General features: G+C 47.7%; 1 protein-coding gene across 10 annotated transcripts in view; it reads right to left on the bottom strand.

The window, feature by feature from the left end:
• IFT122 (intraflagellar transport 122) overlaps positions 1-18,250 on the bottom strand; it is a 72,928-nt gene that overhangs the window by 6,154 nt on the left and 48,524 nt on the right. For all 10 annotated transcript variants that reach the window (XM_045493877.1, XM_045493876.1, XM_045493872.1 and 7 more), the window contains 7 exons: positions 16,813-16,974; positions 12,614-12,780; positions 9,682-9,853; positions 7,508-7,610; positions 5,462-5,602; positions 4,227-4,321; positions 922-1,022 (listed from right to left, as the gene is read on the bottom strand). In XM_045493877.1, coding sequence (XP_045349833.1) covers positions 922-1,022; positions 4,227-4,321; positions 5,462-5,602; positions 7,508-7,610; positions 9,682-9,853; positions 12,614-12,780; positions 16,813-16,974 — 941 coding nt within the window. The remainder of the gene's footprint in view (positions 1-921; positions 1,023-4,226; positions 4,322-5,461; positions 5,603-7,507; positions 7,611-9,681; positions 9,854-12,613; positions 12,781-16,812; positions 16,975-18,250) is intronic.

Raw genomic sequence — 18,250 nt, 5'->3', positions numbered from 1 at the left:
AGGTTGGGGCTGGAAAGGGACTGAGAGAATATAAGCTTTAGAAGAGGACAAGGAGAATGTCCTTTTGTGACTTTTATGACTATAAGGACTTTTTTAAAGATTTTGGTTGTATCCTGGTCGTTTCTGGCAGCATGCGTCCTCAATCCCCTTTTCTGCTTACAGCCTCTCAATGGCCCTCACAGGTTTGGGGAAGGTGAGGCCAACTCACAGGGAGGCCCTCAGGCCACTGCATCCCCAGCTTGGCTCCCACTCCCCTCTTCAGCTGCTCCCATACACCATGCTCACTTCACCTCTGTGCCTTTCCATGTGCTGGGTACTCTCCTGGAACATCTACTCTACTGTCTTCCCTGGTAGCTTATGGGATGGATGTCAGCAACTCCAGACAGCCTTGCCTGACCATGACCCCAGCCTTAGCTGCATTCCACCCTTGGGCACAGCACACATCCCACTGAACTAAGCCCAGTTCACTTGTTACTTCCTCTACTAGATGGCAAATTCATCACCTATTGCCTGGCCCAGTGTCTGGGGCACAGCAGGTGCTCCATCCACTGGGCTGAACAAACACCCATCACCCTTCTACCCGGGGAAATGCCCAAGAGTCCAAGTGTTTCCTATATTTCAGTTACTCCCTCATTTATGGGTTCTGGGAGGGCTTGGGTAGTGGATTGGTTAGAGACCCACTGCTGGGCCAAGCCCAGAGAGCCCTGAAAAACAAATCTTCTCTTGGCACTGGCCCCTTGGCCTCCCTTGGCTGAGCTGCTTCTACAGCAAAACAGCAGCAGCAGGACAAACTCTCTCTCTCTTCCCTGAGGGCTACAGGAGAAAGGGAAGGTTCTGCCAGTAAAGTGCTCTGGAAAGAACTTCGCAGGGGCCATTAGACAAGAGGGGTGGGACTGAGGGTGGGGGTGAGAGAAAGGATACACCTTAGAGATACCCAAGGGGGGGTCTTTGGTCAGACTGTGCAGTAGGAATCTGGAGATGTTGAAGAGGGTTTCAGGAAGATGGGAACTGAAAGGCTCCTCCTGCAGAGAGAAAAGAAAATAGGGATTGAATTCCTAAGGCAGACACCAATGATTCTGAGTTACTTCAGAAGAGCAATCTCCCTTAATGAGCATCTACTGTGTGCTTTCCAGCCGCCGTCTCATGTGGTCTTCAACATAATCCTGTGAGGATACACTGTCATTGCCACTGTACTGATGAAAAAACTGAGGCCCAGAGAGACGACTTGCCCGAGTTATCCAGCTAGAAAAGACTGGAAAAGAGCAGAGCTGGGATTCAAACCCAGGTCTGATTCCAAAGCCCAAGAATGCCTCTCTTCCAAGCTGCACTGCCCCTGGTATTGATAATAATTCCACTTCCTCGAGCTCAAGTTGTCTCCAATTAGCTCGAGAGAGAAGACCTTTCTTTTATGCAATTTAGGACATGACCCGACATAAGCATGTCTTTAAGTGGACGCAGTTAACTCTTTAGAGCATGAAATCATATGCCTCTTCTCGGCTCTCCAGAAGCAGCCTAGCCGCCTGATGCCCACCAAACATGTACATGTAGTGGAGCTCCTCAAGGGCTCAGCCCCGTGCCCCCAGCACCTGGCACAGGCCCTAAGAGACCAGGCACTAACACACATGAATAGGTCTTCTGTACCTAGAGGCTGCCAGAAGCTCAGCATGGTAGAGCACAGGGAATTTTCTATCAGGGAGGGGTCCATAAAAGGTTAAGAATACCATTTTGAAGGAATCTGGCACATTGTGTGCAAACTGAGACTACTGAAGATGACAAGATGAAAGCAGGCCAGCTCCCCCTCAAGCACTTCAATGGTAATAAACTGACATTTCCTGAAGGGTCTTGCTAGGCTGTACTCATCAGGGAGCCAGCAGGACTTATACCCTAATTGGTCTATATTTGTGAGGACTTACTTTATACTACTTCTTGGGTTTGGAGCCCAACATTCTCTCGTTAGCTCTCATTTAAATTTCTACAGCCTCTGTTAGTTCCAAGAACCCAAGAAAACCTGAGACTGCATCCTTTTCTGGGTAAGAGCCAGGGAGAAGCCTGCCTCTGGTTACATCGCACTAGGTGTGGCAGCTAAGAAATGTCCCAGAAAGAACAGAATGGGGGGAGGGTCCTCAAGATTAGCACTTCTCCTCTGGGAAAGAAGCCATCATATCAGGAAAGGTCTGATGTTCCCCTTTCCAATCTGATCTGACTCAGAGCTGCTCTGCTGGGCTTTGATGCCAGACCCTAAAATACCACCCACCTCCAGGCCTTTGCACATGCTGTGACCTCTGCCAGGAATGCTATTTCTTCCCCTCCTCTTCCCTTGCCCCATTCTTACTAATCTCCCCCCTCTTTGCTTAGGATCACTTCCTCCAGGAAGTCCTCCTGGTCTTCTAAGCTTTTCTCTTGAAGGAACTGGACTACAACTGCTTGTTCACAGACTGTGAGTTCCTCATGGGCAGGGAGGTCTTGTTCACCACTGTGTCCCAAGGCCTCAGCACAGGGCCTGTCACACAGGAGGGATTTGTTGAATAAAGAAATGGCCCAATAAGAAGCCTCAGCTAGGTTGAAAAGCCCCAGCTGGTGCGAAGATGCCACAAGCTCACAGCTGCATGTAGGTCCTGGAGAAGAGCTCAGTTATTACAGAAAGGAGACAAAGAGCTGAGCTCCAGAGTGGCTCAGGCAAACCAACACTGAGCTGGGGTCCTGACTTTCAAGCTGAGTTGAGTTTAGGATGGCTTTTTTAGGGTGGCTTCTTTCCACATGAGCACCTAATAGAAATGAGGGGCCTTGAAAAGACTGTAAGGGAAGATGAGGTCCCTTGAAACCACTGACCTTGGTGTGGGGAAGAGATGAGATGAAGGACTGACAGCTGTCTCTACCTAATAGAGGAGTCTCTCTTGCCAGACTTTCCTCAGAGACAAAGAACGTGCCAAATGCCCAGCACAAATGTGGGGAAAAGACCCGGTGTAAAAGGTAGGGCCTTTGAAGATGGGCAAAGAACTGTGAAATGCTTAGCCTGCAGGGGAGAAGGCCCACAGAAAACTGGCTGGAAGCCTCCACACAGGGCAGGAGGAATAGCTGACACTCATCTAGGGTCACTCTGTGCCAGGCTCTCTTCCAAGTGCTTTTCCAATATTAACTCATTTAATCCTCACAAGACCATCAAGTAGGTACTATTATCATCTCCATTTTACAGAGAAGGAAGCTGAAGCACAGAGGAAAGTAAACAACCTGCCCAAGGTCAAACAATGGAGCTGGGGTGTGAGGCCGGTCGTTGGCCTTCTCCAAGTTAGAGGGGGTGGAGGAGCAGAAGCTAAGAGCACAGGCTCTGGAGCCAGTCCGTCTGGGCTTGCATCCTGGCTCTCACGTACTAACTGTGGGATCTCTGTGTTCAGCATCTCAGTCTCCTCATCTGTAAAATGGGGATGACAATACTTACTTATCTCGCAGCATGATTGAAAGGATTAAATACAATAAAGTCTTTGGCACATTGCTTGCTAAGTAGTAAGTACTCAATAAAGGTGGGTTATTGGAATTATCCTCTTAGTTTATCAGCACAGGATAAGCTCACATTGTAGGAGCTTAATCAACATTTGCTGAGAGATTGAGGATACACAAAATGAGGGAACTGATAACCTATCACCTGTTCCCCATTGTCAGGAGACAGATTTAAAATGCTTAATCAAAAGAATCAGGGAGTGACTAAAAAGAACCATTTGGGTCTCTGGAGATCAAGCCAGCCCTCGTTTTATAGAGAAGGAAACTGAGAGCCACAGAGAGAAAATAAATTGCTCAAGGTCAAATTGTTCAAGGTCACATAGCAATTGAGTGGCAGGGCCTAGGAGAGACCTTGGGGCCTTTGGTTAGAGCTGGGCCTTCACCCATCTAGAGTAGAACATCCACCCCTGATCATTTTAGAGATAGCCCTTTGTCTGGCTAACCCAGAGTCTGCCTGAGTTTTACAAACCTAAAGCTGGCAACTAGCAAGGCCCATGCTAGCCCTGGCTCATTAATTCAGAAGCCCACAGCTTGCTACAGGTCAAAAAGTGGCTAACTGAGGAAAATCAAAGTCCCAAACTCTGTCTCCCAGAAGATCAGAATTTCTCAGCAGGACATCCTGCCCAGTCGGTTTACTTTCCATCCAGAGGTCTGCTGCTCTGTAAGCCATGCCTGGGTCCCTAGCTTAGTAGGCAGCACCCTCACCAAGCCCCATCTCCTAGCCACCTTACCGTATACTGATGAATGGCATGGTAGCCGTGGTACAGCTCGGCCAAATGCTGGAAGTGGTGGAACTTGTTGAGCATCACATCCTTCTGGGCAGGGTCTGAGGTGTGGAGCAGGAAGGGGTAGGGCAAGAGGGGAAAATGTGTCAAGCCGTGTCTACAAGGCGAGGCAGTGGCAGCATTGCTAGTGTCAGCTCTCCCCCGACATCAGGCTTGTGCCAGGGAGAGTGACAAGGAAGTGCAGTGATGGGAAAGGTGCTGCTTAGGAGCTGGGACCATCTCAAGACAGGAAAAGTCTCAGCTGGGCAGAGTATGTAGCCAGGAAAAGTCTGAGGACATTTTTCGAAAGTCCTCCTGGATCCCACACTGCAGCCTACTGGGTCCTTCCACCGGGGAAGTGCCAGCTGCAGCAAGAAGCAGGTGATTACTGGCACCCGGACACACCAGAGGAGTCTGGCATGGAGGGTGGGCAGACGTCGGCTTTACTCATCTCACCTCAAGCCTCTTCCCTCTGTGCCATGACTCATCCAAGGCACAGACCACTGGCCGGACAGAAACATGCCACCTTACACCTGGGCCTGACAGTTTCCAAACTAGAACCACAACTTCGGTAGGCTCACAGCAGCCTTACGAAGGCAGCAGGATAGGATTATCCCCACACCACAGATGGGGATACAGAGCTTAGGAAGAATTTGTGACTTGTTAAAAGTCACCTAACTGCCTCAATTCCAGTGTTTTCCCCATTCCAGCATGCTGGCCTTAGTCCAGTGAAAAACATCTCCCAGTCCCCTCTGCTTCCAGAACTCCCTCAGTGCATCATGGGAAATCTCAAGAAAGCAACATTGAAACTATTTTTCTGCCTGGGATGAGTGAGAATCTGGAGTGTATTACTGTAAAGTGATCTCTTCTTCATCTTTCTATTTAAGTTTTTTTAAACCAGTGCTCACCTGGGTCCAGTTATAGGCTCCCAGGTAGCAGGGGAGAGATATGTTCTGAATCAGCAACACAGGGCAGGACCTCCCAACCATAACCCCAGGATGGCCCTCATACCATCATTAAATTTATGGGCAAACTGGAAAAAGATGACACACCAGATTATGCTGCTGCAAGACAGGGTTACGGACAATACACCCAATAAACAAGCCCAGGGCTTTAATTAAAACGTCCCAGCTCTTTCGATGTTTATCTTGGTGCCAGAGCAGGGCTGGGGAAAACAAGCGGCCTGGCCGATGTTTACTTACCTTGAGCTATATCAAGGCACTGCATGGACAGCATCCAGTAATAATAGGCAGCGTCATTAAATCTGTTCTCCACCACAGCATTGTGTGTGAGCTGCTCCAGCACCTTGACTGCTTCCTGCTGCCGCCCGGCCTTGTGGAATGCTAGAGGGGCAAAAAAAAACACAGAGTTTGAGGAGTGGGATGGAATTCTGCAGGGCTTGCAAGGGGCTGCTGTAGAAGTAGGACATTCATTGGGAGCATCTGCAGCACTTCGTTGCTGGGATGCGCCTCTCAGGCCGAAGGCTATAAATAGCCAAAGCTACATCCTGAAAAAAAAAGTACAGTGAGATATATTCCTTTTTGGCAGGGAAAAGGCAGCTGACTTTGGAAAGGCATGGCAGAAGAGAAAAATCCTAGGGGGCAAACTGCAGGGCAAAGTCTGAGGACGGCACTGTTGCCCATCACCAGTGAGGTTTTACCCTCAATCCATTCCAGGACAAAGTTTTGTGACATCTGGGGTGACACTCACAGCACCTGACACTTTAACAGGTTTGGTAGTTTACAGAGTGTTGCTGATTACTTGATGGAGGATCACAACAGACTTACTAAGGTGTAGGTAAAGTGGCATACCCAAGGTCACAGAACCTAGCTCAACTCAAGTCCTCAGTCTTCAACTGTGTGCTTTTTAATGACAACCTTGAAAAATATGGCTCAGTTCTAGCAATCAAACATTTGTGAAAACATGCAAAAAAAATCTCTCAATAGTTCCTATATCCATTTAACAGAAACTTCCTGAATCTTGACTATGTAGACAGACCCTCAGGATATTGGGGGCTGCCAGGGAAGCACTTGTAGCTATGACACTTGCCCACATATGGAGACTCAGATGATCCAAATCCTCTGCTTTAGAGAAGGAAAAGGTCTGGCCTTTGTTCCAGTCTCATCTACAATCTCTTGTCTGAGTACCAAGTTACTATGGCGATGGATTCTTGGAAGGGCAGACACAGACAGATGGATAGGTTGATGTGTTTTGCCCAAACATGCACATACTTCAGCAACTGGGTGCTCTGGAAATGCTAAAGCAGAAGAGAACATGCTGTCTTTCAATGGGGGCTTTTAGCTGAGGAGCTCCAACAGGGAGACATTTGTTCCGCAATGTGTCCGGAGGTGGCAACTGTTACCATATAGAAGTGTAAATGAGATGCTATGGAATATGACACACCCAGCTTCAATAAGAAGACTTAAGTAGGCAGCAAGACCTAGTCACAAGAATCAGGCTCCCAGCCAGCCAGATCCTGGTCCAACCATGGCTTTCTGACTTTGCAGGGCACAGTTAGCCTTGGTGTCTCTGCAGGGCTGCTGGCAAGGTTCAGGGTTATATAGTTAAGCGCCTAACCAGTGCCTGACACAGAGAAGGAAGTCACATTTTAAAATTATTACCACCAATTAAAGCTCTGTGCTTCCTTTCACTCCTATCTCAGATACTGCCATACCTGGAGTACAGTCCACTTTACCAATGGAAATGCCAAAGAGCAGAGGTCACCCCATTTATCTGAGCCAGAAACAGAACCCAAATTCCTATTCGCGGTAGAGGAAAGTGGCAGGTGAGACCATGCCAGACACTCTGTGGGAGTCCTCACATTTTGTCCCCACACCAGCCTGGCTCAAATTCCCTCTCTGCCACTTCCTTGCTGTGGGACTTCAGGCAAATCCCTTTACCTCTTCCAACCTGTTTTCTCATCTAGGAAACAGTAGCTACATTATAGGGCTGTCGTGAGGATTGAGTGGGAAGCTATATTTGAATGCACAGTGCTTTGCTCAGAGAAGAGACAGGACCTGTCTAACGTCCAGAAACAAGTGAGTGATGGACCCAGGTGTGTCCAACTCCAAAGCCCATGTTCTTTCCACTGCTCCCCAGTCTTTCACCATGAAACATGTCATATCCTCAGGATGAAGTCATCCATCATCAAGCCCACGATGGGAGGGGCTTGGTAGCCTTCCTGAAACGTACGCCTTGGCAGTGCCGTCTCCTGCCCCTTCTCCAAGGTGGCAGTCTGTGTGGCCTACCTTTCTGGGATTCCTCAAAACGATCGTTCTCTGCTAGCCACTGAGCGTAGGGCACATAGATGTCATCCTTAAACTCAGGATGCTTCTCGCCCAAAGCAAAGGCCTGGAGGAAGGAGCAAATGCATTCTTAATAAAGCAGCCCCGACAGCCCCCATGAAAACATGGCACTTGGCTGAATCCATTAGGAATGTGTCATATTTTGCCAGCCTGACAACTCAGAGGGGGAGAGTGCCTCCCCCTACCACCACCCCCAGAAACGCAAAAACAAATCAGCTCTTTGAAAACAAAAGGCAATTAACAGCAATATGCAAGCGACTGGATTCAATAACAACACAGTCTGTTTCTGGACCACAGAAGCGGCACAGAATCGGAAACATTTTATTTTAAGGATTTGCGTGGGCTCCTGTAGGGCTGCAAACAGATTTCTTTTAATTGCAGGCGACACCTAAGGAAACAGAATTGACATTATCATCATCACTGCTTATTAGCTGTCAAAGATGACTGTGGACTTGGTGCTGTATAGGACCCAGTGACTGCTTTATCTAAGCCCCAGAACCACCTGTCAGGCCAGGAGAACTAGAAATGAGTCATGGGGGACAGTATGTGGCAACAGGGAGAAAGTTTGCCTGATGCACAGTTAGGACTGAGTGGTTCGTTCGTTTTCTTTCTTTTCTTTCTTTTCTTTCTTTTCTTTCTTTTCTTTCTTTCTTTCTTTTTCTTTCTTTCTTTCTTTCTTTCTTTCTTTCTTTCTTTCTTTCTTTCTTTCTTTCTTTCTTTCTTTCATGATTCTATCTATCTATCTATCTATCTATCTATCTATCTATCTATCTATCTATGTAGGCTTCAGACCCAGCGCAGAGCCCAATGCAGGGCTTGAACTCATGACCCAAAGGTTAAGACCTGAGCTGAGATCAAGAGTCGGACACTTAACCGAATGGTGCCCCTATTAATTTTTTTTCTAAGTAATCTCTGAACCCTACATGGGGCTCAAACTCACAACCCCAAGATCAGTAGTCACAAGCTCTGTGGACCAAACCAGCCCAGTACCCCAGGACTTAATGGTTCTAAAATGCTGTAATATATGCTGCTAAAGAAATCTCCTAATAAATTTATCTTGAGAAGCCATTGTTGCCTGTCCTTGGCCCCACCTCTTCTCATCAGTAACCTTGTCACCTCAACAAATGGAGCCATTCATAAGGCAGACGAGAGTCAGATAACTTTACTCAGAAAAGGTCTTGCTATGGCTCTGTAAACTAGACCTCAGTGGGTGGGTGCATGGGTGGATGGGGTAGAGCCAGGACCACAGGTGCAGCCTCCGATCCTCTTGGGAATGAATTTCAAACCAGGGCACAGGTAGCCAGTGAGCTAGAGGGTGGGAGTCAAGCCACAGAGTGGGCAGCACATCAGCTGCTACTGCCAGCCCGGCCCTAGCCATCTTTCCTACTGGCCCGGCTAATTCTTCACACCCACCCCTCATGCCAGAGATGTCCAGGTTAGGAAAGAGCGGAGGAGAAGGAGCTGCCCATGAAAAAGCTCTGGCAGCTTGCACATGGAAATTATGGGTGGCATTTTCTGTCAAAAGGCACCCAGCAGGTTTTGAATGTTACACATGTGTCAGAGATCCATCAGTATGTGGCGTTGGTCAAAAGTAGTTCAGACCAACAGCAGACAGTGAGGGCTGTTAACTCTCATGTCCACAGTGTGTACTACCAGCAATGCATAAAGATTTTCTGAATGGGGCGTCTGGGTGGCTCAGTCAGTTAAGCTTCCGACTTTGGCTCAGATCATGATCTCAGGCTTCATGGGTTCAAGTTCCACATCGGGCTCTATGCTGACAGCTCAGAGCCTGGAGCCTGCTTCAGATTCTGAGTCTCCCTTTCTCTCTGCCCCTCCCTTGCTCAAGCTCTCTCTCTCTCTCTCTCAAAAATAAACATTAAAAAATTAAAAAAAAAAAAGATTTTCTGAATGAATGATTGAATGAGCAAATAAATGGAAAGCTCATACTGAAAGGGCCTCTAAGACATCCTGGCTCAGAAAATTCAAGGCTTAGTCTCCTGATTGCCAGGCCAATGTTCATTCCCATGATGAGGGGCAGCTGCTCCCCATACAAACCCCAAAAAACTGACTATGGTCAGGTGGGGCCCCCTGACCCATTACGCAGGCTCTACCCTCACCTCGTCCCAGCGCTGGGTCTCCACGTGCAGCTGAACCAAGGACTTCAGGTCGCCAATCTTCAGATAGGTCTCAGCAGCATAGCCAGGGTTATCCAGCTTCTTGAAGTAATAAGCGCACATCAGCAGGGGCTCCCGCTCAGCCTTGTCCAGTTTACGGGCAATGTCGATTAACCTGGAGAGATGAAAGCACAGGGAGAAGATGGACTCCTGTAAAAGGAGCCTGATCGAAGGAAGCAGCATTAGCTTTTGGGTCTTCTTGAGGGTGAGCTGCATGTCGACTCATGTTGATGTCCCCAGTGATCAATATGGTGCCATGGCCCCTGGTGTCTGATGGGTGGTTATTAAATGAGTGAATACATAATCCAGAAACGTTGCCCAGTGACTTGGAGAAGTCACCTGCTAAAGGACACCATTCTCCCCAACCTTGTGTGCCTTTCACAGAGTCACTATCTATACAGCAGGATCTGGGGATAGAAACAAACATCTACTAATCACCTACTGGTACCAGGCATAGTGCCATGAGCTTTCCCATGTGTGATCTCATTGAATCTTCACCGCCCTAAGAAGTGGTACTATAATTCTCATTTTACAGATGAGATTAAAAGCTACGTGGAAGATGAAGCAGGGTGCTCAAGACTCTGAAGCCATGAAGTGGGAGAATGTTCTTTCTACCACCTTTTCAGGAATTCTCCTAGGAAAGTAGAGGCAGAGGCATGAGAATTCTTCAGCTGATAGGACCTCAAAGGAAGAGGCATGTGTGGGGCTCTGGAAGAAAGGCCCCCAGGAAATCTTGGCTGTGCCTCTCTTGCTGGCCAAGGTGCTGACCACAGGTGAGGGGACATGGGATCACTGGCCACCACTTCTTCCCAGTGGTAACTGCACTTCCCCCCCACCCCCTCCCGCCGCCACTACTCATGGGGCAGGAAGGCTGGATGGAATGTGCTTGTTCTTTCTGGTCAGGAGGGATTTGGAGCAAAACCAGCTCTCTCAGAGGAAAGGGGTTCTACCCAGCTTTCTCTTTGTGAGAAAAGAAGGGGAAGCAGCTGTAACAGATCCCTGTCTCATAGACAGGCAAGCTCAGGGAGGCCTGTCAATCTGTACTTAGAATAATAATGGCATCTAAAAATAACACTTCTCAGTGGAGAAAGGTGGCACAGCCAACCCCTAAGAGGCCCCCAGCCCCACCCATCAAACCAAATGTCCCTGGAGAAGAGGCACCTTTTACAGCCAGACCTGGAAAAAGAGGGAACATGCTTAAATATCTCTTTCTGGAACTAGTTAGGTATCTCCAGGGTAACCTGATACATGTCAGTTGCAAACGAAAGTGACATGAAAAACCAGAGGGGAGAGCAGGGCCACAAATCTTCCTGGCTTTCTCCTGTAACATTCCTTCTGTGAAAAGAATAATTTGGGGGGCAAGATCTGTTGCCTCTGTCTCCAAGAAACTGTATTCTTGCACAAGAGAAAGATGGGATAGTAGGTCATCCACCAAAGTCCCTTTGTGAGGGGCATACACGCAAACTACATGGTGGAGTTCAAGGACGTGACATAATCATTAACCAGCCCTCTCCTTCCTCAGGTCCTGCCTAGGCCACTACTGGACCACAATGTGGCTTTCAGAATAACCAAAAGCCTTTAGGGCTCAGACTGAGCCACCCTCAGGAGCCACTCCCTCACCTGTTCTTTGCCAGATATGGCAATGTGCACCTGTACACACATACACACACACACACACACACACACACACACGAGTGTGAAGCCTACTTTCCCTGACTGAGGGAGAAGAAAGCCATCCCCTGGAGGTCTGATGCTCTAAGATTCTCAAGACTGAATCCATCCTCTCTCTGGGTGGCCCCACCCCACTCTCACTCCTCTTCTGTTTTCTACCTTGGAAAATGGCATTACTGACACCATCAGGCCCAGAGTTCAGAATCGGTCTTCAACTCCCTTGCCGGACCAGCCTCAAGTCCACATCCAGCTGGGTCCTGTCAGCTGTGGCTCTTCCACGTCTCTTTCATTCCTGCAGCCACCTTACTTCTCTCTGGTAACTAACTGCACTGGCCATTTGTCTGGCCTGCCTCCCTCTCATTTTCCCTCCATTCTACACCCACTGCCTGAGTGAGCTTCCAGCAGCACAGCCATGACCAGGGTTCTTACTCCTACTGACAAATCTCAATGCCTCAGCTTAGCGCCTGAGGCCCTCCCGAGGTGGCCAGCCCAGATCCCCCTGCCTGCAGCCAGTTGTCTATCACCCTCTTGCCCCCACTTGTGTATTCCAATCTCAGCTGACTCCTGGTTTGTGATGTTCTTTTGGCCTCATACCCTTCCCCTTCCTACCACCTCTACCTCTTAAAATTTATCAAGGCCCTTCATGCCATGACCACCTCCTAGGAGAAGATGGCCACAGTTCTTCCCCTGAGAATTCATGTCTCCTTCCCTGATGTGCTTAGATCTGTTCTTATTATTTTTTAGTTCCTACCATTACACATGTTAGGAGCACTGAAATCAGCCAGGTCAGTTTGAAGTCCAGCTCCACTGTTTGCCAGCTGTTTTGCCTCACGTGATCACTTGGTCCTTGAGCCTTGGTTTCCTCATGGAAACACCACAGCTTTGGGTACGGGAGAGAATCAAATGCCTGCAAGATACTGCAGTGCCTGACTCCTAGGGAGGCTCAGCCAATGGCAGCTCTAATGCCTGGGTATCTCCCCCTACTTTCCCCCCACCCCCGACCCTTTCCCCAGGGACTCACTAAGCTCCTCAAAGGCAGTGCCTGCCTTGTTCAATCTCTGTGTCTCCCCCCAAACCCAGTCACTATAACATTTGGATTGTATATTTAGAGAAACACTATTTTTTCCCTTGTCAGTCAAAACCAAGAGCTGACATGACATGACATGCTGCCAAATGCTTCTTGGGGCAGGGACTGAAAACCCACGTGTCAACCCAGCCATGGTCGCCGCTGATCTCTATGGCCTTGACATGCTCTCCCGCTGAGATGTACATCTCCACCGCAGCTTTAGGCTCATTGATATTTCTAGCCCAGTCAGCCTGTTTGGTGATTAGCATCTTTGTTTCTTTGGGGTCTCCAGATTCAAGGAAATCCTGAGGAAGCACAACAAACAAAAACACTCCGGATTAGAACTTCCTGCTGCCAGCATTACGTCAGGCTGCCGAAAGCTGGAGCAAGGAAGGGCTCTGTTTGGCTGAAGTAGGCAATCAGGAAGCAGGCGTGAGCCCATCCCTGCATGGCTGACTAGGAGGGGGGCGGGGGCAGTCCCAGGTGTCAGGGAGGAGTGCTCACAGGCTGCTCCACAGGTGCTCCTTGGGGGTACCGGAACAGTGTCAAGGACTGTAGCCCTCCATGTTTCCTGCCCCTCCCACTAACAGACATTTGTCTTTCAGTTAAACAAGACTTTCCAGACTCTCTCGAGTACTATACACAAACTCTGCAGTGCTGGGGTTTTGTGATCAGGTAGCTCTGTCTCTTTCTCATATAGAGTTGGCTATTTGTGTGACTATTCCTATATGTGACTCCACAACCTGGTTGCCTAATTTCAAATATTCAGATCTAGGATCTTTATTCAGGTAATAGGGATGATACCATGTGCCTCAGAGTGAGGCTAAGGACGTAGTCCCATAAGCTTAAATGGACAAAATGATGTACAGAGTTCTAGGGGAGCCCGCCCTCTCCTCAACTACCATACCACACTGGAAGTACTGTTTCCATCTGTTTTCTGATTCTGTTCACACTCTGTTGCCTGAACTTAGGGTATCATCCCATTGGCTTTTTCCTCAGTTACGTGGCTAGGGCAGAGAACACTCTGTTCTGGATATCAGGTCTGTAGGGAGAGGGACAGCAGGAGGCCATGGTAGGGTGGGGTCGGGGAAGAGGCCTAGAGAGAACCCAGGAAGGAAGAGATGTCCTTCCACCACAACAGGAGGCCTCTGAAGCTCTATGCCCAGCTTCCCTGGGTTGGCCCTGGAATGCATGAGAAAAGGCCTCAGAAAATCACCTCTTTTCAGGATATAGTTACCCCAAATATATGCGTGGGAGTTTGCCATAGTTGAGAAGCTTTGGTGCTGACATTTTTAAAGGTGGGGCTTTTCAAAAAGGGAAATTAAAAGCGCTTAGAAGTAGATCTGCATTACTAGTAAGAAGCGGTTTGTCTTAGGAATAATGTACCCTGCAGAGAGTGCGCTGTGTCAACCTCATAAAGTATAAAAAAAGCACTCCTTTTCCCATGATTAGCACTCATTTGTCAGGAAAGTACAGTCAATGTATGCTAAAAACCCACTTGAACAATTAGCTCTCCTTTTTTTCCATTTGCTTTCAGGGTAATTGTGTAGCCCCTAAAATAATACATTAGATTGGCCTAAGACAACCAATTGTTGTAAGGGGAGGAAAGGGCATCATTTACTCTGATGCTGGAAATCCAATAAAATACAGGTCCATCTTGCTGGCATCTGGTCTCTCTGGAGTTCACACAGAGAAAGAAACTTGGAAACAATCACTGACTATCTGAAGATGCCTAGTTTGGGCCGTTACACACACAGCCTTTACAATGCATACCCTTTATGCCAGTGCAAAGCCAGAAACTCTGCTAACCTGGTTGGTTAGATGAAGTTAGCAACTGGAGAAAACAGGCATCCTAAGAGAACAGAAATATCCTTCAAAGTGAGTGCTCAGTGGACTCAGGGCGACTACAGTGAGAAGGGTCAGAGGCCACGAGCAAGCAATAAATTTGGATCATCAACAAGGAGACCAGCCAGGCACACAGCTCACATGCTTGAAGCAGCCACCTCTAGCCCAACAGCCCAGCTCTAGGAGCTCTGACATAACTGAAGCTGAGTCGAAATGGTTCCTTCAAGGCCCAGCAAACTCAGTTTTCAAAGGTTCTTTGGTTCCATGAAGCTAATTTACATGTTATCTGGGGCCATGGCAAAGACTGTGTCCTGGAGTGGACAGAAAGAGACTGTGCTGAGTGATGAATGAGACTAAACAGTGTTCTCATGCTTGGTGATTTTGATAAGGACATACTATATAAGAGTTAAGAGCATTATAATTCCCTTTATCACCATATAAACATGTCACTTATCCGGAAAGCATACAATTTATTTGTACGTGGGAATGTAATTTAAAAATTTTCCAAAAACCAGATTGAATCTTGGGAAGCAATTTTCAAGTAAACAAAAACATGCCATGTTAATAAGCACTGTATTCCGCCCCCCCCCCCCAACATAATGTGTACATACACATTTCCTCAAAGTCAGACTACTGGGGGGTGGGGATTGAAACAGAACCAACTTACTTGGAATTGCGATCAAACACTAAAACCAAAACAACCCCCAGAATATTTACCTTCATAGAGAGGCAGACCAGATGGAGTGTGTAAGTGGGCTGCATTTCTGGATGGGAGACTGTGGTGCCAAAGCCCAGCCGAGGTGTGAGGAGGGGCCTCAGCGCAGGGCGAGGAGTGGGGATGGCCGGGGAGAGGCCTAAAGAACAGCCAGTCTGTGCTCATGCTAGGCTCCTCATATGTTCTCAGCCTTTCTATAGTTTGGTCTTTACAAAGGGCTTCCTCATACATTATTTTGTGCAATTCTGAGAACTGAGCTGAGTTGTAGCTATGTTAACCTCTGAGAAGAAAATGAAGGCTCAACGAAGTGAAGAGGCTTTCCCCAGGTCACCCAGAGGAAGGACTAGGACTTTCCCCAGCTCTGCAGATGCCAAGGCGAGCACCAGGGCTGCTGAGTAGGAGGTTTTAGAGGTTCCAGGAGAGGCTGCTGGCTCTGAAGAACAACCACACCCCATTGTTCCTAATGCCTAAATTCCACTCCTAGGCATTTAATCCTTTAGTTAAGGTTTTGTCCTCAGGTTATGTTGTTATCCCTAGAAAATGATGCACTGATTTAGCTGTTCTCAGTATGAATGCGGTGTTCAATCATATGTACATGGTGGGAGTATAAGGAAAGGGTAAAAGAGTGGAAGAGGGCAAAGTGGGGGAACCTCAAGCACTCCGATCTGACGGATGGAGTAAAGGGAGCACCAAGGTGAAGAGACAGGCTGGGACCCAGGTGCTCATTCAGATATTGATGACCAGAAACCCCTGAGCCACATCCTAGTGACTGAGATGCAACCTTCAGCCCCAGGATCTCACAGGTGGAAGATAAAAGAGCATAGCCATCTTTGGGAACAGCAAAGGGGGAAAAAAATGGGGAGGATTTTCCATCTTGAACTTGTGAGCTAGATAATTACCATTAATAGCCACTAATTGGTTGTAGCTGATGACTCACTTAATAACATTCTGAAGTGTCTTTTGACAGTACCAGGAAAGGCAGGTTAACAAAAGCATCTCTGCGGAAGGAAGAGCCTCATTGCTCGATGCACCCAAGGCTCTTTTCACCTTGCATTAGGCTGAACTACAAATGTCTTGATGGCCTGGCCTCCCCAGTGGGACTCGTTCCCACACAAACCATCAGGAGCCTGCTCTGGGAAGACCCCTGTCATGTACCCAGACCAACTGGAGACTAACCAAAACAGAGGATCTACAAACGCAAGAGGAAATCTCCACCATCACCCTTACAGATACATCCTTGGGGTGACAGGAGGCACACTGTACTGGAGGGCAGGGACTCTGTCATGGTATCTCCAAGGCCTAGTGCGAAGCCTGGTAGCAATCTGAGAGCAGACACTTAGGAAACCTTGGCTGAAGTGAACCATATCATCCTGTATGAAAATGGTAGAACCAGCTCATGTCTGAGGATGTGGGTTCTCGGTGGCTTCTACAACAGTTTAAGAGAATTTGTGGGAGAAAGACCTGAAACCCTGAACCCTGAACACTTAATGAAGGGACATGTTGGTTCAGACTCACAGTCCAGCCAGCTCTGGGACTGACAAAAGTTTGAACTGTCATACTCTTGTCCCTTTGATGTCAGCCTGAAAGGTCAGTTTTAGGTCAGCCTGAACCAGTGGTCATTGATGGTTCCTTTGCTAATTTGCCCAAACCCTTTCTAATAAGGCAGTTGCTATTTTCCATCTATAACATATCTTAGGGTAAACAACTTGGGCACCACGGTGGCAGAACACTGGTGGGTTCCACATGGCAGCTTGGGCCCAGGATGTGGCTGGATTACCTTGGCATACTCAAACATGCGAAGGTCAGTATACATTTCAAGTGCGAGGTTCTCGTGCCCACTCCTCTTGTACAGTTTGGCAGCTTCGTGGAACTTCCCTTGGTAGGAAAACACATCTGCCAGAAACAGGTCATTGTTGGTCTCTCCCCGCTTCTTCCTCTCCTGGAAAAATTAGAAGCACAGGAAATAGCCTCTGCAGCCATGGCAGGAAGCAGCCTTTACAAAGGTTAGATGTTGCTATTTCAAGTTAAGCCCCTGGGCTTTTCTACTGGAACCTCCACTTGGCTCCTGGGCTGTTGTGTCTCTCCCCTAGGTTTCTGGTGGGAATGCTTGACAACAAAAGCAGATTTTTTCCCCCAGATGAGTGAAGATCAAAAGTAATTCAAACTTTTGTTTGTTTAATGGAAATTCCTCAGGGCTGCTTTCTTGTATAATCTTCCAAGGAAACAACTGGCTAGTTAGGATGGTGTGTATTACCCACTCTTTGGTGGCCCCCAAGCTCTCAGGATCTCCCAAGTCCTCAGGCCTGGTTTGGCTGAGCTGTGACTCATGATGATGCAGACAAGGAGAAAGCTTAGGGTCTCTTCACAAGAAGGAGACAACAAAATGGGATAATGAGTCTTAATATGTCCCTGTCTCTAAAGAGAAGGCAAGTAATGCCACATGCTGAGCATCTGCTAGGTGCTGACAGGACCCACAGGTAAGTGGTACCACTGAGAGAAGCTGAGATTCAGAAGAGGAGCAGGTCAGGGTCATAGAGAACTGGCATTTGGACTCAGTCTGTCTGACTCCAGATGCTCTTTGTACCACATAATACCACCTTCAGAAACATGTGACAGTCCCCAACAACATACCTGCACAGGCACACACACAGACGAGCAGCACTGAGGATGAAGAGAATAACTGACATATTCCTTCCTCTGGTGTTAGGGAACATTCATTAGTCTACAGCTCAAGTATTTGTAAACACTCCATAGCACCCAAAGTCTCATCCCCAGCAGTTTCCTTTTGCTTGTTTTCTAGCAAGTGTATCACAGTGGGGGAAGATGAGACATTGAATCAAACTCCCAGACAAGCTGGTGAAAGTTTTAACAGCTGGAGGCAACATGCATGCTTCCCCACTGACAGAAATAATTTTTAAAAACCAAAAAAAAAAAAAAAAAAAAAAAACCAACAACAACAACAACAAAAACCCACACCCAAAATTGAAAAATAAATTTAGCTAAACTATGTGTAGTTTAGGCTAATTAATCAAATAAACTAACTACTAACTGTATGGAGTGAATCAAAATCTTGCAGTAAGATTAAAAAAAATAGGTCTTACTAGGCATGGAATTTAGGCCTAGGCCACAGAATATCACCATGATCAATAAAAAATGATTTACATCTATTCCGTATGTACGTAGCCATATGGGCAGATTCTCTTCCTCCTGTTATC

Source organism: Leopardus geoffroyi, chromosome A2 (genome assembly GCF_018350155.1).
Source record: "Leopardus geoffroyi isolate Oge1 chromosome A2, O.geoffroyi_Oge1_pat1.0, whole genome shotgun sequence".
Classification (NCBI taxonomy): domain Eukaryota; kingdom Metazoa; phylum Chordata; class Mammalia; order Carnivora; family Felidae; genus Leopardus; species Leopardus geoffroyi.
Note: the sequence above shows the minus strand (reverse complement) of the source record. Positions and strands in the feature narration are given on the sequence as shown.